We start from the raw sequence: 26991 nt of genomic DNA, 5'->3' as shown, positions 1-26991 counted from the left end.
GAGGCCGTGGACAGAGGCCGCATTGTTCCCCTAAAGTAACCCAAGCTCAGGGCAGCCGCAGCCCAAAGGGGGGTATCAAGTTGTTCTCTCCCCTCCAACACCACAATCCTAGCTTAAGCTCTGGGGCTTGACGAGGGAGCAGAGAGGCAGCTGACTGTTTGGACGACGGCACAGTTCAAATAAACAGCTCAAATCCCAACCAGCCTCCCCTACACTAACCCTCCCCTGCCAAGTATCGCAGTCCCACAGCCATAGCTCATCACCGTGAAGCTTGCCAACAGCCCTCAGCTAATTTGTGGTGTTATTTTGAAAAGCACGTTGATGTGGCTGCACTGAGGTTTCCTGAGAAAGAGAGCTGCGAGCAGAGAGAGAGAACTCGGGCCACGTTTAATCTCCCTGCTTCCCTTTTCGAGAACGATGGCTGCGTTTGCCATCGCACCAGCAGACCACACAGCGTTTCCGAGCTGCTGGAGGGAAGGAGCGATGAGACCGCGAAGGAGTGGATGGGAGAGGAGAGAGGGCCGTTAACAGCTTCGTTTCTGCCCCGAGTGTCACGCTAATCCGCCTGCAGTGAAACCTGAGCGAGGGGGTAATGAGACGGCACTTGACACGCTCGCATACACACCCGCACGTAGACGCATCGGCTGCTTCTGCAACGCCGGCGAAGATTTAAGAGAAAAAGGGCCACATGCAAATTGATACTTCAACAGATTTACAGATATTTGATCCGTGCGTTGAACATTTTAGCCCTCTGGAATGAGTTTTTCTTATATCGTTTTAACACTTGACTCCGGCTGTATTGAACGTGATCCTCGCCAGCAGCCTGAATGTGCCTTGTGGATGTGTGTAAAACCAGTTGGCCCCATTTGAAAGAGAGTGAAAGAGGCCCAGACTGATGACTCTCGGGGGACAGATTTCTCTTTCCAGCCCTCCATGTCTCCCTCCCCAGTGAAATCACGGCGGTGTCAGTGTGTCAGCTCGAGCTGTCACTCTGCTTACTGCTGCAGGCCAGTTGCTCTCATACTCTGGCTGCTGGCTGAAGAGAGAGAGACGGAGTGAGCTGGAACCAGGGAGAAGGAAAGAGGGCTTTTTCTGCACTTGACACAGCGGATGAGCAGAGCGTCAACACCCCTTAGTGCAACTGGAGAGTCTTGAAAATAAGACAGAGAGAGAGAGCCAAGGCTGTCTATTACCTCCCAGGAGCCAGCTGTACAATTAGGAGTCACCGCCTCCCCGTGGGCCGGTTCGGTACAGTCCGCCAGGCCTGGCTGACAAGCTGACGGGGTTTCACGGAGGACGCTGAGCCCATCCAGGCTGCAGTTACATGCGGCTCAACCAGGGCGGCGTTGGACCTGTTGACTGGTAGAGTTTCTGTGTGAGAGAGAGAGAGGCGGGGAGGGCGAGGGCAGAGGGTGTTTATGAGCGGCTGTGGGTTTTTTTTTTATGAGCATGTGACTGTAATTGAGATTTAAGCATGTCTGTGTTTGAAGTTTGTTGGCTCTGCAGACGATTGTCTATTGTTTCCCTAAGCTGCCACAGTGACTGACAAGAAACACATGTTGCGATGCCAGTCGGTGTGTTGTGAAACGCTGCAGTTGTGCTGACACACATCCTGAAGTTTCTGAGTTGTTGTTTTTAGACATATGTAAATTAGGCTTTTGAAACTGATATAATTTAACCTCCTGCGTGGATTCAGTTTAATCGACTTGATATAAATGCGCCTATACATGACACACATCAGTTTTTCAGTCGAAGCGCTGAAACGTCCCTGTGGTTGGAACTGCAGCGTGGTACAGAGGAAGCAGTGTTGAAGGCCAGGAACACATGAGGCGATGTTTTACGTCAGATCGCAACCTCAAGCCAAAACGCTGGACCCGTCGCCCGCTTCTGCACTAATTCAAAAAACACAGGGTTTTCTTGAAGGATGGGCTGTGACTGGCGAGTCACATTGATGCTGCGCAACGTCGAAGAAATAGCACCGTTTTATTTTCCAGCCTCGAGCAGCGACGCGAGTTAAAGCAGCTGAGCTCTGCACTGGCAAAGCTGCATACTAAGCATTGTTATTTTCAGATGGCAGTCGGTGACAGTTCATGCTTTCGGCTTGTGGTTTGCGGTGCTTTTTAGCTGCGAACGCTTGTGCATAAAGTCATTCAAGGATGAGGAGTTAAATAAAATATACAGTTACTTGGTAGTTTTGTTAAGGTGACTTTTCCTGTGTTTTACCTTGTGGAGTTGTGGACTGCAGGCAGGGATATGGTGTTTTATGATTGGGCCTCCTTTTTGTTATTTGTACTCGGGCTGGACAAGAAAATGTCAAATTTTTCTGACAAATATTGAGATTTCATTTGAAATATATATTTTTAAAGCTTAAGTGGAATATTTCCTGCATAATAGGTTTAAAACATTACTGCGAGATACCATGTGACGTGTGTTTGTCACACAAGAAGATGGTATGAATTCATAAAACCATTAGACATTTACATGCTGGTTCAGACTCATCGAATGAAATATATCCTAAATTGCAGCTTTTGCGATTTTCTCATTGCATTGTTTCAATTTGAAATGGAATAATTGTTCAGCCCTCTTATTTAAATGCCCACATGCGGGCGATGGAATCCACATTTCTCCATTTAGTGACAGTAACAAGCCAAGAAACACAGCAACGCACCTATAAATGCAAAACTTTGAACATATATGTCCACCTAGGTTCAGTGTAGAGAACAATGGAACATTTTTTAAAGCATTGACTGTATCTGTAATCTTTTTTTTAGATAAGAAAACAGCCGAGGATGCTTTTAAGTTTTACATGTATGTAACAAGGCACTGCTGGTATTTTTGCCAGAGAGACTAATTGACTAGTTCCTTCATACCTTTCACAGTATAGTGGCAACAAACACTTAAATATCAAGCTCGGTAATCGGTGTGTGTACCTCGTCATACAATCCAAGTAGTAGAAACTCTTTGCGGTAACGTAATCTTCAACTGTGTGTCAGTAAAATATGTGTTTCACTGTGAGATAAAACTGGGCAAGAGATGACAGAAGTTTCTCTGCTGGCTGAGGACATGAGACGCTGACATGTACGGCACTAGGCCTCTCAGCAGCCTTTACACTTTGTCTATCTCCAGGGAACAACATGCATGCAAAAAATGGCCACCTACCATCTTTCACTCGGCACTAGCAGAGATATGAGGCCCCGTGAGAAGTCCTATCTGCTGGCTTCTGTATGCATGTGACATGTTTGAGGTCAAACGGTCTGGTTCGCTCCACAGCTGCCTTGTCTCTCAGTGTAGTTTTACACCGCTGTGACAGTGTGCGCGCCGACCAATTGCTATGGACTGGATGGATCTTACACATTACACGCTACTGTTATTTCAAAGCCTCAGTGAGCTCGGGCATGACAGCCAAACCTGCAGAGAATCTGTCAGCCTCCGGCAACAAGTGTCCCCCTGGGAGCTGCCCTGCGCAGACCCCTGGCAGGAGAAGTCTGGCCCTTTGGCCAGCTTTCCACCCACCCCTTCTGCTGGTCACCTGTGCCAGCATGCCCGTCATCGAGTCCCTGACCCAGCTCTTCTCCCATTACGTTCCCTCCAGCCTGACCTCACACCCTCAGGGATATATAAAGATTTGTTCTCTAAAGGAGAGCTAGAAACGGGACACTGTGCTGCCACTGATCCCGCCGCTACATCCTCGTGTGCACGTAAAGATGGTGGTGGTGGTGAAGGAGGGGGGGTGCGGCAAGCTTTGGGGGAAGGTGACCAAACATTTAGGCCTGTCTAAGGCAGCAAGATTTTCCACATGTTGTCGGGGTGAGAAGTGAGCAGTGAGAGCGAGACGCAGAAGCAGTTAAGAGCCATTACAGGAACAGCTGTAATCAGAGCTACTGTGGGTGGAAGAACACTTTCGCTGCAGCTCTCTGTTAGTAAATGGCTTCATTATGACTCGCGCAAGAGGAGACAGAGCACATTCCCCCTACCAGACAGAATATGAATGGAGCACGGATGGATACTAGCAAAGGTAGGCACCAGGACAGAGCGAGTTTCTCTCCATTTCTGTCACTCATGCATTTTCCTCCTCCGTTTGCCTCCTGCACTCTGTCATAGTGTAAACATGTGTAAGTGCTTGTTCTCTGTGGTCTGGCAGCTGGTCTTCTATGGCTTTGCATCTGTCAGAGGAGCTCCGAACATTCAGTGGCTTACTAAGCCCAATTACCCCAGATTGCTACCATTTCACAGAGGATCACAGTCACAGACAGTCTATTTTAGCTGAGGAGTCAGGGGTTTATGTCTTGGTTAACCACACACACCATGCACCATGACATCACCGCATATACACACACTATTTATATTTGCATAGGCACTTGCTTTGGCTTCGCAACTTGTAATACAAAATTCATAAACCCAATGAGACAGGCATGAAATATAGATGTTCAGAGAGGCGGCTCGACGACTCTCCCCCCGCCTCCCACCCTGCTTCTGGCCTTTTGCTCAATCACAGCTTGTTAAAGCAGCAGTTTGTGTTACTGTGAGGTGATATCAGCACGCCGTGATATTCTCACTGAAAGACTACACATGTCACGCTCTCACAGCCAGAATAGTTACCCTGCTCACCTACCCCCCAACTTTATTTCTGTTTAGCTTCCCACTCCCCTTCCACAGCCGCCCCTGGGAGTCTAGCACTAATAAAACAGCTCCACTCCAAGACCCTCCACATGGCGGCGTGTCCAGGCGGTGTAACCCAACACTCCTCTTGGCTCCGGCTTTAGAGAGCTGCTGACATGACGGAGAGTCTGGGAGGGCCAGCAGGGGAGCGTCCATCATTGTCAGGCCCCAGCGCCCTGGGCTCCCATCTGGGGGATGTCCAACACACATTCCTGTGCACTCTGGAGACGCAGAGAGGTATCACTGAGTGTGGTGTTACTGCTCTTAGAGGAGCTAATGCTGTTAAAGTCTGCAGAGCTGAAGAAGGGCAGGATAAGCAGCTAATAGACTGGAGATTCTCTGGAGGCTTCGGCTATGAGATCAGGGAGAAAGCTTGCCCAGCTAAGGTTTCTGCCACGGGGGCTTCAGCGACTCTGTGAACTGATATGACGAGGCCAAAGTGCAAGTCTTCACTCTTCTAAACATCATTACATTTCTAAACATTTGGTTTGTCTGTTGCTTTTAGCTGCATAGCCGGCAAAATTGGAATTAACCTCGTCCTCATTAAAACTCCAAAGTGAGACTCATGTAAAGCCTCCGTAGATGTAAGCCGGCTGATTGACAGCTGATAATCCTGTGCACAGCTGTAAAGTCGTTCACCTACCAAGGTGCTGAACTGGAGCAGGAATAACGTATGAGACTGCTCATCAGTGGTCCAAAATAGTCCAGCAGAGATGGATGTTTAGACCATCTTTATTTGTCATTAGTCGTATGTGATTGCAGCTCTATGAGGGAACAGTTGGCTCATTACGTGATCTGCACCAGGTGTGTGCTTTTAAAGATTCTCGTGACACCTCTGTAGGTGCATTGAGAGGCAGTCTCCCTTGGTTAATGCGCATTCTCAGGAGACGTGGACTCTTGCAGCTCTGGGCACAAGAGAGGAGTACCGAAACATCAGGGATTTCAAAGCACCTTACAGTCCCACAGACGTGGGAGATGAGCTCAGATGTCCTCCACTAATATGAACTCCAGGGTATTCCACTGAGAAAGACAGACTCTCCTGAGTGTGTGAACAAGTTTTCACAGATAGAACCCAATGAGGGACTGTTGACCTCATTACAACAGGTTTGTACCTAATAAATCTGTGTAAAGACACAAACACATGGAGAGGAAAAGGAAAATACGCTGTGATTGTATTGCCTCGCTGAGTCTCGCAGACTGTGGCCTTTACGAACGCGTGCGAGCGACACAAGAGAGAGCGAGCTCTGTCAGAGACTAGCGGCCTGCTGTTTATTGTTCTCTTCTGTGTGGGAGGGAGGTCTGTTAAAGATGTCTGCCATTAATGCAACTGCAGGCTTCATTAAGAACAAATAAACAGAGTCTGGTCCCTCACCAAGGAGCTCTTTGGGGAGCATATGCTGTCTAAACCACTCCTGAGGTCAGACCACTGTCAACACTTGCTGCTTAATTACAGCTCTAATTTTGTTGTCAAACAAAATATGGAGAAAGAAGAGGACCGAGTTTTGCAGTGTTTTTCTTTTTTTTTTTTTTTCACAGGGACTAAATGGTTTCCATACCGAGGCCTGAGGCAAAATTGTCTTTTAAAACATTCTGCATAACTGGGGACTGTGAATATTTTCAAGGGAGATTTTCTTCCACCGGCTTCAGAGCGCGAAGCCCAGCACAGAGGGAGATCCTGATTGTAATTAATGTTTGCTGAGACATACCCATGCAAGATGGAATCTTCAATGAGGGCCATGAATCCTTGTTCAGTGCAGTGTGTACTTTAATTGATTCAACATGAGCAAACAGTCTGTCCCCCTCTGTTTATTTTTGTGTTTTCTGAGCAGAGACAGGATGATGTGTGCCGAGGAAACCGAGCGAATAACCTCCTCCAACAACGCCACCGTTCTGCTTTAAATGCAACCTCGACAGCTCTATACCAAATTAATCGATTTGTTGCGAGTCCCTGATGTTGTGGTGCAGTTTTAAGGGGAAAAAATTGCTTGGAGTGTGGTAGAACTGTTGCCTCTGAAGAGCGATGTGATCGGAGGTTTGATTCTGCGTAGCGTCGCACAACAAGGAAGCAAGATGGAGACTAGCAGACGGAGACAGAGGGAAGAGTTGCAGGGGTGACAGTGACTGAGAGGAACTTGGAAGGTCTGTGTCAGCCGTGACAGACAGCTCTGGGTTGTAGAGTTGTCAGCGCTCCTCCTTTCAAAGGCTTTCTTTGTTTTACGATTCCAGGCCACAGATACAGTGCTAAGAGCCTGCAGGCTACATTTTCCCCCCTCACCATTCACACTAAGGTAAATGCTGCCAAGTTACAGCTTCTGGCTGCCAGTCAAAATTGTGAAATTACTTTGTAATATCCACAAACTGCACGCTTAATAGACGAGTGTATCATTAGAGAATTTACTGCCGTGCGTTCCTGTGTTGTGTAGTTATTCTAGCAGCGATGTTGCTGGTCGATCCAGCAGCTCCATCCAAACAGTTGGAGGAAATTTGCAACAGATATTCATGGTCCTCTGGGTATAAAGCCTAATAACTTTTATGGCCTCCTGATATATTTTATTTATCACCATTATTGGGGTGAAATCTTTTGTTATGCAGTGATCACCACAACCATTGGATGGACATTTGATATGGAACATCCATGGCGTCACATTATATCTGCAAACCTGTTGAGGTGTGTGTTAGCGACGCCGCTGATTGAAGCCGTGCAGTTGCAGCAGGCAAACTGTACGCATTGTGTTGTTACGGGCAGCACATGCATTCAGTTGGTGGTGCAGAAAAAAATATGTTTTCATGCTTGATCCTGATTTGCTGCTGCAGCTGATAGAGCCCACATTTTTGTTTTTTTATTTAAGTGATATTTATTAAAGAGAATGTTCAATCAATAACTTTACTTTCACTTTGATTTGGCAAAAGTCGAGGTATCCTTCGTTATGAGATAGATTCAGACCTAAATCCGCTTCTTGGGTACCGTGTTTAAATGTATGCAAGAGCTACAGCTGTCATGTTAGTGGTCGAATATAAAAATATTAACAGTTTTCTACCAGCATTTCTCTCCAGTTTCATTTGTGGTAAAAGCACTTTATTGCCATCATAATTTTTTCTTTTTTACTTTTTTCATTACTCTCCATTATAACAACCTGTTCCTCTTGACTGAAGTAGTCGGTATCCGTTAATTTTGTGCAGAAGAAGAGTCAAACGCCCCCTTTTATGGGCGCTCGCACAGAACCTGATGAAGAAAAGCTGGTGGACAAAAAAAACCTGATAACTCTTGTCATGATGCCCTTTATCTGTGACTGGGCTTTTCAGGTTTTGCAAAGCCAGCTCACATAAAGAAGGTCCGACTGTGTTAGATTTCTAGGACTTCACCAGCAGTATCTTAGCCGGTCCCTCTCCCCACCAGATGATCGTCGTAATTGCCGGTGTTGCAGCATGACACCGGTACAGGACAGATCTGCAGCCAGCACCCATAGGTTACCTGCTGTTACATCATCAGCCCGTAGTGTGGAGCGGCCCGTCCCGTCAGATTCCCGGCGAGCTCTTATCTGAAGCCCTCGCATCAGCACAGCAGGCTCGGCCCTCGCTGCGTTTCACCTCTGCCCAACACATAACTCACACACACACACACACAGTGGCCGTGGCTCAGCCGCCGGCCTCGTGGCTCCCGCTAGCTTGTTGGTTTTGTGTGATTGGAGCCATGCGACCCCTGCCTGGTTGAAATCCCATAAATGAGTATGAGAGGTCCAGAATGCATCCAGGGGCTATTTTGAGGAGGGTGAGACGGAAGAGGTGACGGCAAGGAGCGGAAGCTTGGGATGTCGCAGAGGTCTCCGCGGTCGTCAATTTGTCAGGATGTCTCCAGACCCGGGTGTAGGCTGTCATGTCCACATGCACTCACAGGAGAGAGGCAGAGATTAGCAAAGCACTTCTGGCTCGTGCTGGGCGCTAATGTATTTTTCAGAAGGACAGGTGCCGGCCTGCCAGTTGCGCTTTTAAAAGATGATGCTGTGTGCACTTGTTTGTTAATTATTTATATGGGCCAGGTTGTATCCAGTGATGACATTGAAACATAATATGCTAAATTAATCCCCTTATGTGCCGCAGTAATGACCTAACACCATATTAAACTACCTAATGTTGTGCAGCTCACTTTGCCAGGCCTCCTGTCACCCTCTCTGTGGATCATCACGCTTTGCAAAGATTGGTTTAAAGATTTGAGCCATTCGTCTCTCACACGGCTGCGCTAATCCAAATACCTTGCTGATGAAGTACCATTATGGAGCCAACACACGGGCCTATTAACCCTGAAGCCTCTGTGTGATATCAGAAGCACATTAAAAAACTGCTAACAGTAACTACAGCTGCATGATGCTAATGAGCTCTGGTCCACTGCAGGACAGCAACAACAAAGGTGAGATGAAAACAGAGAAGGAAGGAGGCCTGCTAACCAACTGGCTTGTGCCTTATGACGGTTTTTAACAAGATTTTAAGGAGCGTTTGGTTTTTGATCCACATATTGTCTGCTACATCTTCATGTCACCACATTATACTCAGTTTAGAGCCTGTCTGATCATCCCAAGCTTCAACCATGTAGAGAGATAGAAATCAGAAGTGTGCAGCTAATGCACTGTGAACAGTAGGAGATGCTCACCCCAGGATAATGAGTTATCCCCCTCAGCCTCTCTCTGGGTCCCCTGACATCCACCCTTAATGAATGGCTTTCCTGCACACACACACCCAGCTGACCCTAACAAAGCCCTCCTCTACCGCCTTTACTTCTTAAATCCAGCCCCTAGCTGTTGCCTCTCTCCGGCTAACCCACACCCACAGGCCTCATTCTCTACTCTAATGCTCCACCAAGCAGCATGTGCTAGTTAGAAACCGCAATACCACTGAAACGTTGAGAAACAGCAAGGCTCTACATTTTGAGAAACCCAAGTGGGAATTGCACTTATTTGTTTCCAGGGATGAAGAAGACTGACAAATGAACCCTCGCGGGAGGGAAGCTGGTGTATACTCCTCTTTTCCTCTTCCCCGCTCCGCATGGCCCTGGAGTGTTCATTATGACCAGAATAGACACCTTCTTTTTAGCGTGTTAGCACATTCTGAAAACAAGCCGCGGACCTCAGGGACACGGAGGTGCAGCAGGGGACTTGAGAATTGGGAATTTCTTCTCTTCCCATCTGCTGAGGTGAAGTTGTTTGCCAGCAGCAGTCTCTCTTGACCGGTAATAGCATTTGTAAGTGGAGAAGATTGACATGGATTAAGGAGATGGATATAAGGGCTGCTGGGCTGTCTTGTTCATTGATGCACATGAGGGCAGAACAGAGATGTGCTTATGTGCAGACTGCACATAGAACAGAGGAGATATAGTTTGTATATAGGGGTTGGTTAACTCCAAAGACACATGTCTGCATTCTTTCTTTGCCTGCCCAAAGACAAGTAACAGCAGCTATTATAAAAACACTTGAAGTTGGCAGAGTGTGCCTTTTGTCTCCTGACAGGCTGGCAGATGTCCCAGTAAGCTCTCCCACACAGAGCAGGAGTCAATAGCTGTTATTGTAGATATTGATTGTGATCTTGCACCAGGAATTACCTCCCCTGACCCTTAACTACTATATCACATGCACCTGGGGCTGCTAATACCTCACTTAGCATTTTAATGCTAATGGTAGATGTTCTGTGAGAGCTCTGTTAGCTCAGCCTGCTCCCAGAGGAGTTGGTCTGGAGGGAGTAGTGTGTCAGGGAGATGGAAGCCCCCTGTGACGGGCGGCTGCTCTGCAGTGCAGGCTGCTGTCTCAGCCCAGGGGACCGGGGGCCCATCTACACCTCTCTGGCAGGTAACGGATTTAGCTGGCTTCACTAAGGGGGAGGAGGAGCCCTTGCTCCTGCCCCTATCCCCCCTGAGGCCCGGGGAGAGTTAATTACAGTTTATGTATGCACTGTCATCCCCCATGAGCCTCTATGCCTCTGGAGCAGTCAAGCCGACTGCTGATGTCTGAGCACTTTGTTCTGTAGGAGGAGGTCCCTGCAGAGAAATACCCAGGATGGAGCTTATTATCCATTGTTCTGTGCGACTTCAACATTGTACAGCGATTATTATTCATTCTTTGGATTAATTCACACTTTGGACTAATGGAGTCCAAACAGAGCTTTTAATGGCAGGTAATTGCTGCTTTTTGGCAATTACTGAAAGTCCATAAAACGAATCCTCACCTTGTCAGATGGGCATCCTGCTGGATGAAAAACTGAATGTATTATTGCAGAGTTGTCACCCTGCAGCGTCGTTCTAATGGGTGTTACCAGTCATCACGCTCAGCTTGGTTTACATGTGGTCTGTCACAGAATAGACATTAGTGTTTCCAAAGATTGATATCAGAACCATAAAACTTCTGTTTGGATCGGTAATGTCTCAACAGTGGGACGTGTGAAAAGGAGGAAAGGCAACAACAATCTGACAAACTGCACAAATATGCAAATACACATGCAAACCAGCACATTGTTTGCACAATTCAAATCCAGTTTGTCTCAATATGCAGCAGATCTCAGTTTGAGGACGGTACAGGTGTCTCTTTTACAAATCTGACTGGAATACATTTAGCTTGTCCTGTAAGTGAATGTTCTGTTATTTAAAAATAATAATAAAAATCATGCATTTAGAGTGAAGGTGATGTTGTGCACGATACAAACTGATTTAGCCTGAACAAGCGCAGCACGTTTCTGCTGTGTAGCTTTTCTCCAGGGACGGTGGTAACGGCTGCAGTGAAGGGCTGAGGAATTGGTGCTTGTGCAGGCACAGCTGCAAACCCCAGCAGGGTGTGTCAGCGTGAGGAGGAAAAACTGTGTCAGTTTGTGGGGCTGTCTGTCAGCTCAAAGCACACACACAGCAAGCATGACAGAGGAGACATCACTTGGAAAGACAAGAGTCTGCTAAATGCCTGTAGCTCCGATGCTAGATGTGTCCCTATGTAGCCTTCATTTACCCGAGCAGAGGAGGTCCACACAGAGGGACTGTGAAGCATCAGGGCCACAGCAGTGCAGCATTTTATAGGGAATGAGTTGGGTTTTTTTTTAATGATAACAATAGTTTGGAAAATGCTGAATATTGGGTGTAATAATGTGCCGGGCTGATAATTAGTCGACTCCTCGTCCACACGCTTGAAGAGCTCAGCAGTCTGAAAGCCATGTTGGCTGTTTTCACTTGCAGCAGGTCCCATCAGTTAATACTGCACGCTCATTACATCCACCAACAGCGACAGCTAAAGTGTGTGTTGTTTCTCTGTTTTTAACGTTTTTGCTCAGACGGTCCAGCTTTAGTTTCTCACACCGTGTTCCTCTCTCTGTCTCCCACAGTTCCAGATTTTGGCATCGATGTGCTCTCCACCAATGGCAGCCAGGAGCCTCACGGCCCCGGCCTCCTCAAGGTGTCAGGCCTAGAGCGCAGTCAGGAGAGGAGCCAGGAGAGCTGCAGAGACACCCAACCCCCTGCATCCAGCACCCCCAATCCACCGTTGCCCTCTCAAACCCTCCCCGTGCCGCAGCCCCAGGTGTCCGTCCCCCAGCCCCTGTCCCCTCGCCGGACCCAAACAAACGGCCCCGTCCAGGCTCCGGCCTCGACCCACCTGCCCCCACGTTCAGAGGCTCTCCCCAGGCCTCAGACGCCCGCAGCCCTGCCTCTTGCCCAGGGCCAAGAGCCCTCGCCGCCCCCCCCTCCCCGGCCCCAGCACCAGCCTGAACTGCTGTCCCACCCCAGGCCTCCGCCGACGCCCAGCCTTCACCCACATCCACCGTCTCCTGCCCTGCCCAACCACCACCCTCACCAACAGCACCCCAGTCAGGCAGGGCCTCACCGGCCCCCGTCACGCTGCCACCCCCGGCCCCTCTCCGCCTACAACGGCCTCAACCTCAACGGTCACAGGTAAGGCCGCCGTCAGACCAGCTCACGGTGCATTTTTACAAAACATCCACGTCTCTCATGTGCTCACGCGCCCTGATGCAGAAAATTCATGAAGAGCTGTTCAGGCAAAACCTCCATATTCACACACACTTGAAAATACTAGAATATCTCTTGAGCTGGAAGTACGTATAATGCCCGATCAGTATGTAAATTGCCATCAGGGAGAGCTTTAAGTTCCCGAGCCAAACAGTAGCACTGATTATTAACAGCGGAATAAAAGGGCCACACTGCGCCGTGAGTGCCTGTGATTTATCAGCCACCCACACTGTAATCTGAGCTCTGTATAGACTCCAGAAATGTGAGTATAACCTTGATCAGCGGCATATTGTTTTTATTTTATGGATGAAAGGGTGTTTGTGAATGAGAACAGATGGAAAATCGGCTCAACATTTAGATATTCTTCCTGGAAAAATAAGAAATACCTCAAGAGGCCTGTTGAGTTGTAAAGAATCCTCGGCAGAATTCCACTTTGTGTGTTCAAATACACCACAATGAGTCATTTTTTTTTAAGGTTTTGAAAAATAAGAACAGTAGAGCCAGTGCGGGGCTTAGTTTAGTCTATTGTGTCCTATATCATTTGAGAAGTACTGAGGCCTATGAGGCTCTTCATTAATGTAAGACTCAAAGATAGCTCCTTCAGAACCCACTCAGTCCCAACAACAGCTCTGCCTCGCAGGCTCTCAGGACTTGGCTTCGCCTGCCGCTCTCCGTGCCAGCCCTGCCAGTCTGCCAGCGCGCCAACAGGGCCTGGCACCCGCTGTGAATAATCACGGCCGGGGCCCACAGCGAAGAGCGAGCGCTGCAAATGAGCTTTTAGGCTTAGTGCGTGGAGCTGTGGAGACGCAGGCTCTGTGACTGCCCCCGGGGAAAACCCACACACACTACAAAAGACTGTTTGCTTATACATGCATACACACCCTCTCTGCCTCTCATCCCATTTCCGATGCACATGTTCACTACCTGGCTCTGGAGGAAGTGCCTTAACAGAAGCTGTTCAAAGACAGATGCTCATTCTGTTATGTTTGCCAGCGGTGGTTTATTTGCATCCGAGGGTGTTGCGAATGTGGTGTTTTCGCGGATCATGTTTGCCCTGGATTCTGTGAAGCACAAGAGAGAGGCAGGGAGGCGTTTGTAAATGGAAGGCATTTGAGGTGTGAAAACATTGTGCTGGGAATTGAACGTCGGAACAGATGGAGATGAGGGGATGTGGAGGAACAAGTGTTAATTTTGACTGATCACGCCTGGCTTAACCTGGCGCCTTCCTCCGTCTTTCTCTTTTTTCTCTCTCTCTATCTTTGCAGCAGCAGCAGGAGCAGCACCCCAGGCACCAAGCCCCACGGGCCCCCTGCTCCCTCCTTGCACCTCCCCCACCACCCGCCTCCTCCGGCGGCGGCCGCAGCAGCCTCCACGTTCCCCCTGCCGCTGGCCGCTAACCAGAACACCCCCCACGGTTTCCCCTCTGCCTTGCAGTCTTCGCCGCATCCACATCACCCCAATATGTTCGCTCCTCCAGCGGCCTTGCCTCCACCACCACCACTGACGTCTAGCGCCCTGCCGGTACCCGGACATCCTGCTGCTGGGAGTGCCTACTCAGGTAAACACCGCACGCTGCTCGTAAACGTCCCCACATCGCCCCCAAGTGGTGTGGCAGAGAACTGCACGCTCGGCTGACAGAAAACAAACAGCTGTCTCTTATTTTAGCCAGTTGTTGCATCAGGTTGCCAGGAGATATATGAGAAGTACACAAGGAGTGATTTCAGAGCAGCGTTGGGTTTTTAAACATTTGATCTGCAGAGACAGATGCAGGCAGAATGTAACCCTGGTAATTATTTAAAGAAACAAGCGACCGAGGCCAAGATTGTCCACATGCACTCCATGCCCGAGGCCTTCTGTGTTTATAGTCGTGTGGACAGCTCAAGTTCACACTCCGTCCGTCTTGCTGTGATTGATCAACTCTCTACACACCAGTAATGTCCGACAGCGAGTCAGGCCACATAGCGAAAGCGATTACAGACCCCGTGCACATTTCCGCGCAGCGTCGTCAAGCTAAATGTCAGGGTCAGTGTGGGAAGAGGGGGAGGGCGCTCGCCTTTAGCCGCGTTCCCAGAACTTCCATTTTCACCTGGAACGGTGTTCGTGTGCAAGAAATCAATTTGGTCAATATGGAACGGAGCGGCCTGGATTTTGTTCAAAAGATACTAATGAAATTTTTATGAAGAGAAAATTCCTCCCCCACTCCCAGCCCAATAAAGCCTGAAATGAATGCAGAAAATATTGTAGTGAGTCACTGTGGAATAGGAAGGATAAGGTTACTCCGGAGGAGATATAATCTCTCAAGGCAGGTTTTGTTGAATTTAGAAGAAAAGCCAATGATTACTTGAAATCCATTCTTTCTCCACAGGCTGCGCAAAGGTTATTAGAACAACAGATGCTGTTGTCTCAGAGGGACTGTAGTGTATCAAATCACGGCGTTCGACAGTTCCAGCAGTCAGACACTTCTAATCATCTGGAGCCTCGCTTAGATTTAAAATGACATGCTGCTAATCAGGGCCATTTCCTGCTCGTTTCCTTTTCTGATAGAACTTTGACACGCTTCCTAAGTGATGACATGCGCGGCTCTCACGTTGAAGGCCGGAGTCCTTCCAGGGTGTGAAGGAGGTCAGCAGACGGACGCAGCAGAACAAAGCCGTTCGATTTACTGTAACTTCAGCTGCAACACGTCTTATCATTCACGAGTCAGAGTACCGTCAATGCAGACTGAGATACTAGGTTCACTGTAGAGTCGTGAGTTTTTCCTTAGAATTCAAATTAAAAGTCAAAATCCTACCTGTTCCTGTCATTCATGTTTGACTCAGAGTTTAAATTGCTGTATTTTCACTTATATTTTGCTCTTGTTTTTATTGTACTTATTCTTTATTCGGCTTTTTTTCTTAAAAACCGAGACCTCACTACTTATTTCTCACAACAACACGTGAATGCGAGCTGGTGCGTGACAAATAAAGTTCCTTGAATCCTAAATTTAGAATTCTAAGAGAACAGTCAGAATGCTAAAGTCATTTTTGGAATTATGAGGAAAAAAAGACAGAATTCTGGGAAAAAAGTAAGAACTCAAACTTTAAACTCAGAATCTTTTAAGTTCAGAATTCTTGGTTTCAAAATTCTGAATGAATAATTTCCATCTGTGTGTTTTTCCATTTTTTTTCCCAGAATTTGGATCTTAAGTTTAGAGTTCAATATAAGTATTTTTTTCTTTTTTCTACGGTGGCCCTGATCCTCTCCCACAAGACAAAGTTTAGATTAAAAAGAAGTCTTTTACGACAACAGTCTGAAATACGGAGACTCCTGGAAGTAAACCTGTCGGTGGCTGTTAACGTGTATATTCCTCATTAACGCACACTGTCCTAATCCTCCCTTCCTCTTCTCCAGAGCAAGACCTTCTGCGCCAGGAGCTCAACACTCGTTTCCTGGCCTCCCAGAGCGCCGACCGCGGCGCCTCGCTGGGCCCTCCGCCCTACCTGCGCACCGAGTTCCACCAGCACCAGCATCAGCACCAGCATCAGCACCAACACACCCACCAGCACACCCACCAGCACACCTTCACGCCCTTCCCCCACGCCATCATGCCCACCCCAGCACCGCCCATGGTGCGTACCCCTGCCAGAAATGTGAGGATAAGTAGAACGCACCTGAGTTGGTTTGGAGAGGGTGGAGGGGCTGGATGAGGGAAGAAAAAAGCTAGCGTCACCAGAGAGGCTTTTTTTAATACGTCTCGGTTCTAATAATGACTTTTACATGTGCGGAGGAGTGGGCGGCCATGGCGCTGAAGGTGTTTTTACTTTGCGGTTGTGGGAGCAAAGATTTTACACAAGCTGACATGTGTGTGAGCAGCACGCTGTGGAGACCTGTGGGTTTCTGTGGCGGCCTCTCAATGATGACCATGTGTGTCCGTCCACGCTACACTGATGCCTTTCTTCTGCCAGAAAGCCTTTCTAGTGTTTTCTCTGGCATACAGTCCAATTCCAGACTTGAACACTGTTATTTTCTAAATTGGCAATAACTTGCCCAAAGCATGTTAACTTCAGAGGCAGCTTTCAGAACATAATACTCTTAATTCATTCTGATTTTAATGACATCATTTAGTCCCGTTTGGGGGTTTTCATTACTGGCAAATGCATTGCGTTAAGAGCCCCGCTGCTTGTTGGGAGAGACCACAGGCAATGGATGCCTGGACCTCAGACTCACACAAACACATACACATTCGTAACTGCCTGGCCCGTAGAGGGTTCGCTTGGCTCTGATGATACCTCAAAGGCAGCATGGCGAGGCCTCTGACAGCTAATGAGGCCATAAAAAGGCTCTTTATGGCTGCAGTGTTTAGTCTTGACTGTGGAAATGTTCGCCCTGAGCCTGTGCTGCACCACTAAAAGGCAACCAAATGAGACACAGCCCACACTAGTTTACAAGGTCTTCAGATGATCACGAAAGAGGGAGGATGAAAACGGGCCGGCTTGGGAAATGGGCTGAACTTTAATCTCCGCTGACATCTTAGATCTTAATATGTTCTGTGTTTTTAAAATGCACTCTGTGATTGTGTGTATTGTGTTGTGCTGAAATGAAAAAAAGCCCGATTTCAATCCCGTGACAGTGTGTGTGTGTGTGTGTGTACAGGTTGTCGTCTCTCCTCTGCATCTTTGTACTTAGCTCTGTTTCATGTCTCCTACAGTTTGACAAATACCCAACAAAAGTTGACCCCTTCTACAGACACAGTGTGAGTTTTCCTACTGCGTGCTATGTAGCTGCCCAGCAGTGTGTTGCTTGCCCATCATGTCATTTCAGCCCATGTTGCAGCAGCTCTATGTGTGTGTGTGTGTTTATGTTTGTGGTAGATTCCATGCAATCACTCACCCGCTTCTTAACGGCTACTATAGTCCTGGCTGAACCATTTCACCCTTCAGCCTCAGCAGATGTTGTGATTGATGAAACGATGCTGGAGCACAAGATTTACTGTGTGTGCATGTTGTGTGTTTGTATGTACATTTATATGGAAAGTAGTTGCATTACAGGCAAATGAATACGGTCTTCATTCTGTCACTAACACAGGCTCACACATTGTTTAAACTGACTTGCTTTGAACGCTGGACACCTGCACAGCTAAACAGTTCAACTACAGTGCTCCTGATAGCTTTGAAACACAAAAACACTGTATTTTTTCCATCTTAAATAGATGTTACTGGTTAAAGTTCTTCATGTTATTACGGTGCCAGCAAATATCCTGAAAGCGTTTCTTCTCTGTAGATCACAGTGATGTGTTGAGACGCAAACACAAGCTGCACTTAAAGCCTCAGAGCACATCCCAATGCCCGAGTTAAAATAATTCTACAGTGCACACGATTAAAGCGATGCGAGCACGCATGTTTAGAATCTGAAGAAATATTCTCTGCTCAGTGCTAATGTGATTGACAAGAACAATTACTCTGAGTAGCTGATTACATGTGTGTTTCTCTGCTGGATAAATTTATGGAGGCCTTGAGCACTTGTTTGGTTTACTTGTGTTTTGCTTGTATTACAGCATTCTGTTTTTCATATCAAAGGAGTGTTTTCCCTTATTTAAATCCGGCGGGAATGAGCAGAGAATATTTTATCAACGCGCAGTTTGCCAAACACGTAGGCAACCATTCGTAACTTTCTAAGCCGCCTCAGAAAAGTCTGACTGAATGTTGAGCTTCATCCGCCGCCGCCACCCGTTTGTTCCATCTCACTGAGCTGTTGTCCTGCTCCGAACCATCCTCACTCCTCCTCTCCTTTTCTTTTTTTCAGCTCTTCCACTCTTACCCACCAGCCATGTCTGGCCTTCCCCCTGTCATCCCCCCGACCGGGCCCTTCAGCTCGCTGCAGGGCGCTTTTCAGCCCAAGGTAAGGCGCCGTAACCTCACACCCACAGATAGACAAACTGAAAAAAAAGGCAGTTATTTACAGAGAATCTCGTTTCGATCCGTGTCTGCTGCTCTCTAGACCTCTAATCCACTGGATGTGTCCACGAGACCTGGAGCCGTCCCACACACATTCTTGCAGAAGGACCCCAGGGTAAGAGCGTGCACACAGCATCCACGCTGCAGACGCAACCTCTGCACCGTATTTGTTGCATAAGGCTTTAAGTCATCAGTCGGAGGTTTTCAACACTTAATGATGACACTGGAAAGAATTCGTATGCACTTTGTAAACAGCAAACTGTCTGCATGCCTTCCTGCCTTCCAGAAGGCCACACAGGAGGAACTCTGTCTTAATTACTCCTCAAATGCGTCATTTTTTAAAGTGAACATTTTAACATTTTAATTTGCTTCTTAATGAATGCCACACGCAGACTAATTAGAAGCGATTTGATTGACAGCAAAATAATTCGTCTTCTTTTTGTTTTTTCCCCTCCCTCCTGTAGCTAACGGATCCATTTCGGCCCATTCTCAGGGTGAGTGTCGGCTCCCTGCAGCGTGTCAGCCTCCTGCACCCTCACACACAACAACAGCCGCCATGCCTTGAAGGGTTTCGCTAATGGAGTTGATAGTGTCTTTAATTAAATGAGTGGAGCACTTGGGGGGCTGAGTGTGCTAGTTTACAGCGAGACTCGACGGTGCAGCCTCGACGTTTAGAAATGCTGTTTTCAGACTGATGTACAGAGCGCTGGCTGGCGGTTACGTCTGTCACATCATATCAGGGTCACGGACCACCTTATTGTTAATTAATGTGATTATAGGTTCTGTATGTAGAATATGAATGAGAGGAAATGAGGTGTGTTCATGTCATCTAACCAATCAGGATGGTTGTGTGATTATAGGTGACTGTGTGAGGGCTAAACAAAGGCTTACAAAATACTCACTGGTTCAAGCAGCATGCATACAACATAGTACTTTGTCATAATATTTCACCTTAAACTTTTGACCCTAGTGACATATGCGACGTCACTGTGCAGAGGACTGTAGCCGTAAAACATTGCAAAAAGTATGCTGGCTTGATTACTGCAAAATCTGACCAGATGTAGTGTGACGTCCTGGATTTTTTTTGGCATGCTGCATTCAGCATACTAAACCTCTTTCTATATGGTGTGGTAGCGTGAATACTGAAACACACTAATAATGATGATGCAGCATTGTATCCCTTACATTTAAGTCTAAAATACCGTAAACAGACATGAGGCCCCCACACTTATTTGTGTTTTTCAAGCACTTTCATATAATAATCGAGCACCAGTTTGCATATTGTGTGATGTAAGAATTTCCCTCTGCAGTGTTCTTGTCAATCTTCAAAAGTTAAATTGTGACCGTCTTGTGGTTCCAGAAACCAGGAAAGTGGTGCGCCATGCACGTCCATATCGCCTGGCAGATTTACCACCACCAACAGAAAGTAAAGGTGAGGACTCATCTGACTCCTCTCTCTGCATCAACACACACTCTCAGTCCCATGGATGTGTTCACTGTTCTGTTCAGCATACTGTCATTTATTGTACAAGAACAAATATGTCAACAGACCTCTAACAACAGCAGACATTTATGTAATAGTTTAGTACTGGAATGTTGGTCTGCAGCTACAGGTAAACAAACCAAAGAGCAAAAAAAGTGAGTACATTAGAGCTAAAGAGATGAATCTAGTTGTGATTTTTCTGACAGATATTGTGTTTTGTAGTCGTTTTACATCCATGTGAAACTATAAAGGTGTGACACCAGGAGAGCAGCGTGGTCGTATAAAACCTCTGACATACAGTTTAAACTCTGACTGAAACTTCAATTTGAAATCCATCTGTCATTTAGTGTACGTCACTGTTTTCCCTCATCCAGTCTTGTACATGCGTAGCGGTACTGATCTGGAGCCGGTTCTAGTTTCAGTGCATCCATTACACGACAGAATTACTTCTTCTAAAATAAGCTCTTTCCTTCACCCCGCTCTCTGTTGGAACTTGGCGTTGCATCGACTGCAAGTCACTTTACAAAGACTGTTAAAATACTGAAAGTACATCAAGTAATTTGGACTGTATGGCTTCTGCAGTCATAATAATCATCACCTCCTGAGGCTGTAATGATGTCTCCATGGAGAACAGGAGTCTGCTTTGTAATTGGCTGTAACCTGGCAGTCAGTGGGACTCTCCTCCCCGGAGAGCCTCATATTTTGATCCCCTCAGCAGCTCCCAGTGTGTCCTTGAACAAGACAATTAACACCTACAGTGGTCACATTGTGCAGCTGACTTCATACAATAACACAGTAAATGCAGCTCTATTATGAGATAAGCAGTGAAACCTCAGAGGTTTTACATGTGTCTCTCTGTCGATCTGGCGTCTTCCAGCAGCAGATGCAGGTCGACCCTCACAAGCTAGACTTCGGCCTCAAGCCCGAGTTCCTGAGTCGACCTCCGGGCCCCAGCCTGTTCGGCGCCATCCATCACCCCAGCGACTTGGCACGGCCCGCCACGCTCTTCTCCGCTGCAGGTGAGCGCGTCAGATCTCCGCGTAGAAAGCTTGATTGATGGTTAGCATTAGCCTCTGACATTCACCAGCCGTCGCTCAATCCCCGCCGTCCAGAGTGAGCTGTTGTCTGCTTACATTATTGTTACCGGGGTCAGCTGTGAACAAGCCACCGTGGACCACCTCTCTTCAGTCAACCAAGTGCTGAACGCAGCCGTTCTGCAGACAGCTACTGCACTCCCCACCGCGAGCTGACGTCGGCGAGCAGCCGTCAACATACGTACACGTTCATCCATCAGGCCTGGCTGTCTGAGCTGCCAAGATAGTTAACATCAGATATGTTACGTCTCAGCTCATTTCCCGACGCCACTGATGGATGGCTGATTTCAGTCACTTCATGAGTCACCATGGCAACAAGTAGCACGTCTGGATCATGTGAATCACTCACTGCATTTTTTCTCAATGTAATTTCTGTGATGTACATTTTGTTTTGAAGAGGATCTCTTAGTTCACAGAGCACTAAGCCCTGAGGGACGGGAAAAAACCATAGACTGTATAAAAGATGGACGTAGCAACCGGCCCTGAAAAATGAAGCCAACCCGGAAGTGTCAAAAACCTGCAGTATCACTACGTCCACTAGCTGCTGGCTCCACAAAGCCCTGGCTCCCATAGACTGGAACTGGAAAAGAAGTGATCACAGATCATGAAATACTGCATTCCTACAGCTCAGGATTTTTTAAAATTACTTTTCATAGTCAGATCCAGAGATCAGGTGGCCAATCTGAAAATAAATCAATACTGAATTTTTAAAAAATCATCAACATTTTGCGGGGCAAGGGGCGTGGCTGGCTTGATTGACAGTCGGCAGCGACCATACAGACGAAGCGAGCAGAAGGCGGTAAATGTGGGCGGGGCAGAGAGGGCCCGCCTCTCAATCCGTCTGACCAATCGCTGCTCCTATGGCTCCGCCCCCTTCCCACGATTTTTGCGTCACTGGCTCCAAAAATCCAAGATGTCAACCAGGAAGTAGCAAAACCCTGGCTTCATGTTCTCAGTGCAGAAACCAACGGGTGACGTCACGGTAGCTACGTCCATCTTTTATACCGTCTATGGAAAATACTGATTTTTTTGGACAACAGAATCCTGGTTCAGTGTCTACTTTGGTTGTTCTGGGGCTTTCGACTGCATTGTGTGGTCTTCCTCAGAGGAGGTAGTGTTTCACATCTGTCTGGTTGAAAGTGTAGCTAATACTTAGGAGGTGAGTGAGAATCGTACTTTAGCAATATGTTTACAGATTAGCTCCAAACACCAGGTAGAGCCGAGGTTGACTGGGGTCATGGAACCAGAGTATGATCCTTTCAGGCCCAGTCAAAACAATGCAGCTTAGCGGGCTTACCCAGCGCCGGCCTCATGTTAAATATAGCAGCTGTGGATGAGAGGGGCGTTGTGTCTTCTGTTATACTTGGGTTTGGATAATAGTTTACACAGCTTTAATTAATGCCACTCAACTAAAATAATTTCCAAAGTACCTCGTTCTTCTGACAGTTCTCACAAAGTTCTCTTTTTATTCTGACTTTATTATTTTACCTCTGGTTCACCTCCTCCAGTGATCTGTGGTCTTCACTTCACTGAAGGAAAAACTGAAAAATGGAAATAACACCAAAGAAAACAAAGAGCCAGTTTTCCTACTTTTCTCTAATTGATTTTCAATGTTCATGGACGCTGGAAAAATAAAGAAAATGAGCCAGTTTTCTGCTTTTTTTTTGTTACTGCTTTCAAACAGAAGAACAGAAAATGGGCCCTTTGATTCAGTAGAGAAGGAGTAGTGCTGGTGGTCAGGGAGCTTCATCTCCTGGCAATCATACATGTACAAAATCCCATTTCAGTTCCTTCATAGATATTTCAGTCTGTGCCAAAGTGCTGGACTGATGGACAAACGTTGGCCTTTCTGAAGCCTCTGCCGATATTCGTCTATCTGTGATTAGCTCACATGAGTGCACATTATCTAGAGCGGGTTGTCCTCCGATCAGAAGGTTGGTGGTTCAGTTCCCTCCACAGTGGAAGTGTTCTTGGGCAAAACACTGAACCTGAAGTTGCTCCCAATGGCGGGCAGCACCTTGCATGGCAGCTCTGTCGTCATTGGTGTATGAATGGGTGAATGAGATTGTAAAGCGCTTTGGATAAAAGCGCTATATAAGTGCAAACCATTTACCTTCATAGCTATTTAACACTTGTCTTCCTCCTCAGGTCCTACACACCCGTCAGCAGCACCCTTCGGCCATCCGCCCCACCATCCTGGAAACTTCCTCGCCCCAGCATCTCACTTAGGTAAGAGCCCTCTTCAGCTTGTCTCAGTGTGAAAAACTAGGATGTCGACTGCATATATGTGGTAACATGTCGCCTCTCCCTCCAGAGCCTTTCAGCAGGCCTTCATCGTTCGGAGGACTGGGCTCTCTCAGTTCGTCAGCCTTCGGGGGACTGGGAAATCCAGCACTAAGTGAGTTTTAGCCTCATGGAGGATGCAGTTCATTTCCATACTACCACTTAACGCTTAGTTTGGTCGGAATAAGCCATTCATAGTTTGAATTGTTGTTTCAAAGCTGTTGTTATTTCTGCAGCTGAACAGAATTTAAATACATATCAGGGCAGATGGTCGAGATACGCATTTAACTTGCGTCCTCCCGTGTTTTTCCACGTGTTGAATCCCTAACAGCGGCCAACTCAGTGTTCGGCCATAAAGATGGCCCCAACGCACAGCAGCACTTCAACAGCAGCGGTAACAGCGGCCACCAGGAGCCGTGGAACCGCCTGCACCGCACGCCGCCCTCCTTCCCCACGCCGCCGCCCTGGCTCAAACCCGGAGACTCTGAGAGGAGCGCCTCGGTCAGCTCCCACGAGAGGGACCGGGACTCTGACAAACGGGACTCGTTGGTCGGTAAAGACGACAAGGACAGGTGGGTGTGGACCAGCAGACAGTTACTACAGTGACTTCTGTTCACTGCTCTCCAGTACGGTGGAGGTGATGACAGCTTTGGATTTGTTGTGATACACTGCATGCTTGAGTTCTTTATGTTAATTTGGAATAAAACTGAAACGTTGTCTTTGACAATTAGGCAAAGTTACTGATGCTAATGGAGTGACTTTCTTTGTACTTACAGGGACTCTGTAGAAAAGCGCCATTCAAGCCATCCGTCTCCAGTCCCCGTCAACCCCATCAGCCTCCTTGGACACAGCAGACCTCCAGAGCACCACAGGAACCACCTGCCTCCTGCTCCTGCAGAGCCTCAGAGGGACAAAGAGAACAAGGCCAAAGAGAGGGAGAGGGAGCACTCAGACTCCTGGAAAGACAATGGCACAGACGACCACAAGCTCAAAGACAACCAGCACAGCGACAAGGACACGCCGATCATCCATGACGGCCGAGTGTCGGAGGACAAAGTGTCCAACAGGGGAACGGCGTCGCCCTACATCCGCCAGACCAGTCTGGAGCGTCCCAACGGAGGCCTGAGCAGGGAGATCCTAGAGAAGAAGGTGGAGCTGCCGTACGAGCACCAGAAGAAGAACAGTGAGGTGAAAGTGAAGGAGGAGAGGAAGGAGGAGCAGGACGGAGCCCCAGAGAGGGCAAATGAGCACCCAGTCCAGGCATCGCCCACGCCAAACCTCCACCCTCCGTCCTCAATGCCTGTGCCTATGGGCATGGCTGGTGTCCACCCCATCAACAGCATCAGCAGTCTAGAGAGAACTCGAGTTGTGGCGCCCTTCATGGGTATCAGCCCCATCCCCGGAGCTGACAGGTTCCCCTACCCCGCCTTCCACTGGGACCCCATGAGGGACCCCTACAGGGGCCTGGACATTCACCGACGGGACCCTTTGGCCAGAGACCTGCTGCTGAGGAACGATCCTCTGCACCGCCTGGCGGCGCCGCGCCTGTACGAGGCGGAGCGCTCCTACAGGGACCGTGAGCCGCATGACTTTAACCGTGACCACGCCCACCCGCTGGCCCTGGAGCAGAGGAGGGAGCAGGAGCGCGCCCAGCTGGAGGAACGCGAACGCCTCAACATGCTCAGAGAGGACTATGAGCACGGGCGCCTCCACCCCGCCATGCACCACCCTGCTCTTGACGGACACCTCCCCCACCCGGCCCCGGGCCTCATGGCCCCTGGACTTCCGGGCATGCACTACTCCAGGGTCAGCCCCTCGGCTGCAGCAGCAGCAGCCGCCGCCGCCGCCGCCACTGCCCATCAGAACGGTATCCTGAACAAAACGCCGCCCACCGCGTCTCTGAGCGCTCCGCCCCCGCTCATCCCCACACTGGGTGCCCGGCCCGGCTCCCCCAGACGGACTACTCCCCTGGCCACAGATATCAGAGACAGACCGGCTCACAAAGACATTGAGGCACGGTGAGCTGAGCTTCAGCAGACTCGGTGCCCCTGCAGCCTTGTGCCTCACCAACACTGAACTCACACCAAGCACTTAGCTTTGGGCAAAGCAAGACTGTAACATAGCTGTGAATAATTTATGTGGGCAGAGACGTGCCCACACAATGAATTGCTTTTGTATAAAAACTACAAAGAGACAGTAACCACGAAACAAAAAAAATAATTTTTCAAAGTTTTTTCCCAGTTCGCTCCAGCTTTTTGTGTGCATTCTTTCTCTTGTATAACGAAGTGACGTGGAGTCAGAATGAACCGTTTTGGAATGTACAGGTACTTTAGCACTGACAGACAGCAAAGTGTGTAGATAATGTGTACAGTCGCTGTGCTCTCTCTGTATGGATTAAAAATCATGGTACAAATATGCAAAAGAGTGTTTTGAAAGCTTTACTTTGAACAAATGTAAATATAGGAGTATTACGGCGGTGATTCAGAATGTGCTTTTTGCAATTTCCTTTTCGTTTTGGTATTTTTGGTTAACGCAGGTGATTAGCATTGTACCAGAGACCCCCACATTCAACTATGCAACAAACGTCTGGGCTCCCTTTCTGAAAGCTGGCCTTCTCAACACTACTGACTGTGTACCAGTAAAGGACAAAACGCTGTATTCTCTCCACAACTCAGACTCGACGAACATCCATTCTGACAGATACGAGCTTTAACTGATCCCACCAGGGTTTTCAATTTAACAAAAAAATTACTTTATCATATGTGATAAATTGTGGTGACAATCCCAGATATAAAATTTCTACGATTTTTTTCAATGTAAAAAAAAAAAAGCCAGCAGCACAAATGTTTTTAATTCTCCTGGTTACTGGCGGTCGTGTTCTGGGGAGAATGCAGCACATGAAACACCATGACAGCACATTAGCCCTATGGAAGGAGTGTAAAGTACATGTTTTGGAAATAAGTTCTGTTGGTCAAACAGTGTATTAAAGTGCTTTCTTAAGTTGTTGTACCTACAAAATCAAAAGACAAAAAAAGCAAGTCTCAACTATGGACAGTTTGTTTCTAACAAGCAGAGATCTATTTTAGTAGTCCACTGAAGGTTTAGTTGTGCGCTTCAAACTCTGTGATATCATGTCGTGCAGTGTTTTTTAATCCAACATAAAAATGTCCACCGGAGCCATAGTGGTTAGTTGATGCGTATTGCAAAAAAGATTGTTAAACGAGAAACTTCTTTTTTTTCTTTTCTTTGCTGTTTACCATGTACAGGGGAAAAAAATTAAGTCTTTCTAGATCATGTACAAAAATGAGAAAAAATGAAGCAACTGAATCTTCAGCATGCTCCTCATTTAAACTTGTGTTATGTAAATTGTGCCATGTTATTAAAAAATGTGTACTAACTTTGTCTTTGGACGTTTATTTTAGTTTCACCTTCCTGTGCTGAAGAGAGGAAACAGATTTTATTTCTTTCTGACGCTGAGCAAACCCGCTGACCTTCTACATACGACCAGGAAGTAAAACTGGTCCGTCTCTTTACTCTGCTCCATCATTCTGA

The 26991-nt window shown here is 47.6% G+C and overlaps 1 protein-coding gene across 1 annotated transcript in view; it reads left to right on the top strand.

Annotated features, from left to right (window-relative positions):
- auts2a (activator of transcription and developmental regulator AUTS2 a) overlaps positions 1–26836 on the top strand; it is a 363956-nt gene extending 337120 nt beyond the window's left edge. The window contains exons 6-18 of the mRNA XM_008289372.1: positions 12007–12571; positions 13912–14204; positions 16037–16275; positions 17334–17378; positions 18428–18523; positions 18623–18694; positions 19044–19073; positions 19940–20011; positions 20940–21081; positions 23305–23385; positions 23471–23554; positions 23759–24011; positions 24216–26836. Of these exons, the coding sequence (XP_008287594.1) occupies positions 12007–12571; positions 13912–14204; positions 16037–16275; positions 17334–17378; positions 18428–18523; positions 18623–18694; positions 19044–19073; positions 19940–20011; positions 20940–21081; positions 23305–23385; positions 23471–23554; positions 23759–24011; positions 24216–25461 (3218 nt within the window). The 3' untranslated portion in view covers positions 25462–26836. The remainder of the gene's footprint in view (positions 1–12006; positions 12572–13911; positions 14205–16036; positions 16276–17333; positions 17379–18427; positions 18524–18622; positions 18695–19043; positions 19074–19939; positions 20012–20939; positions 21082–23304; positions 23386–23470; positions 23555–23758; positions 24012–24215) is intronic.
- Positions 26837–26991: the final 155 nt, after the last annotated feature.

Source organism: Stegastes partitus, unplaced genomic scaffold (genome assembly GCF_000690725.1).
Source record: "Stegastes partitus isolate 25-593 unplaced genomic scaffold, Stegastes_partitus-1.0.2 Scaffold610, whole genome shotgun sequence".
Lineage (NCBI taxonomy): Eukaryota > Metazoa > Chordata > Actinopteri > Pomacentridae > Stegastes > Stegastes partitus.
Note: the sequence above shows the minus strand (reverse complement) of the source record. Positions and strands in the feature narration are given on the sequence as shown.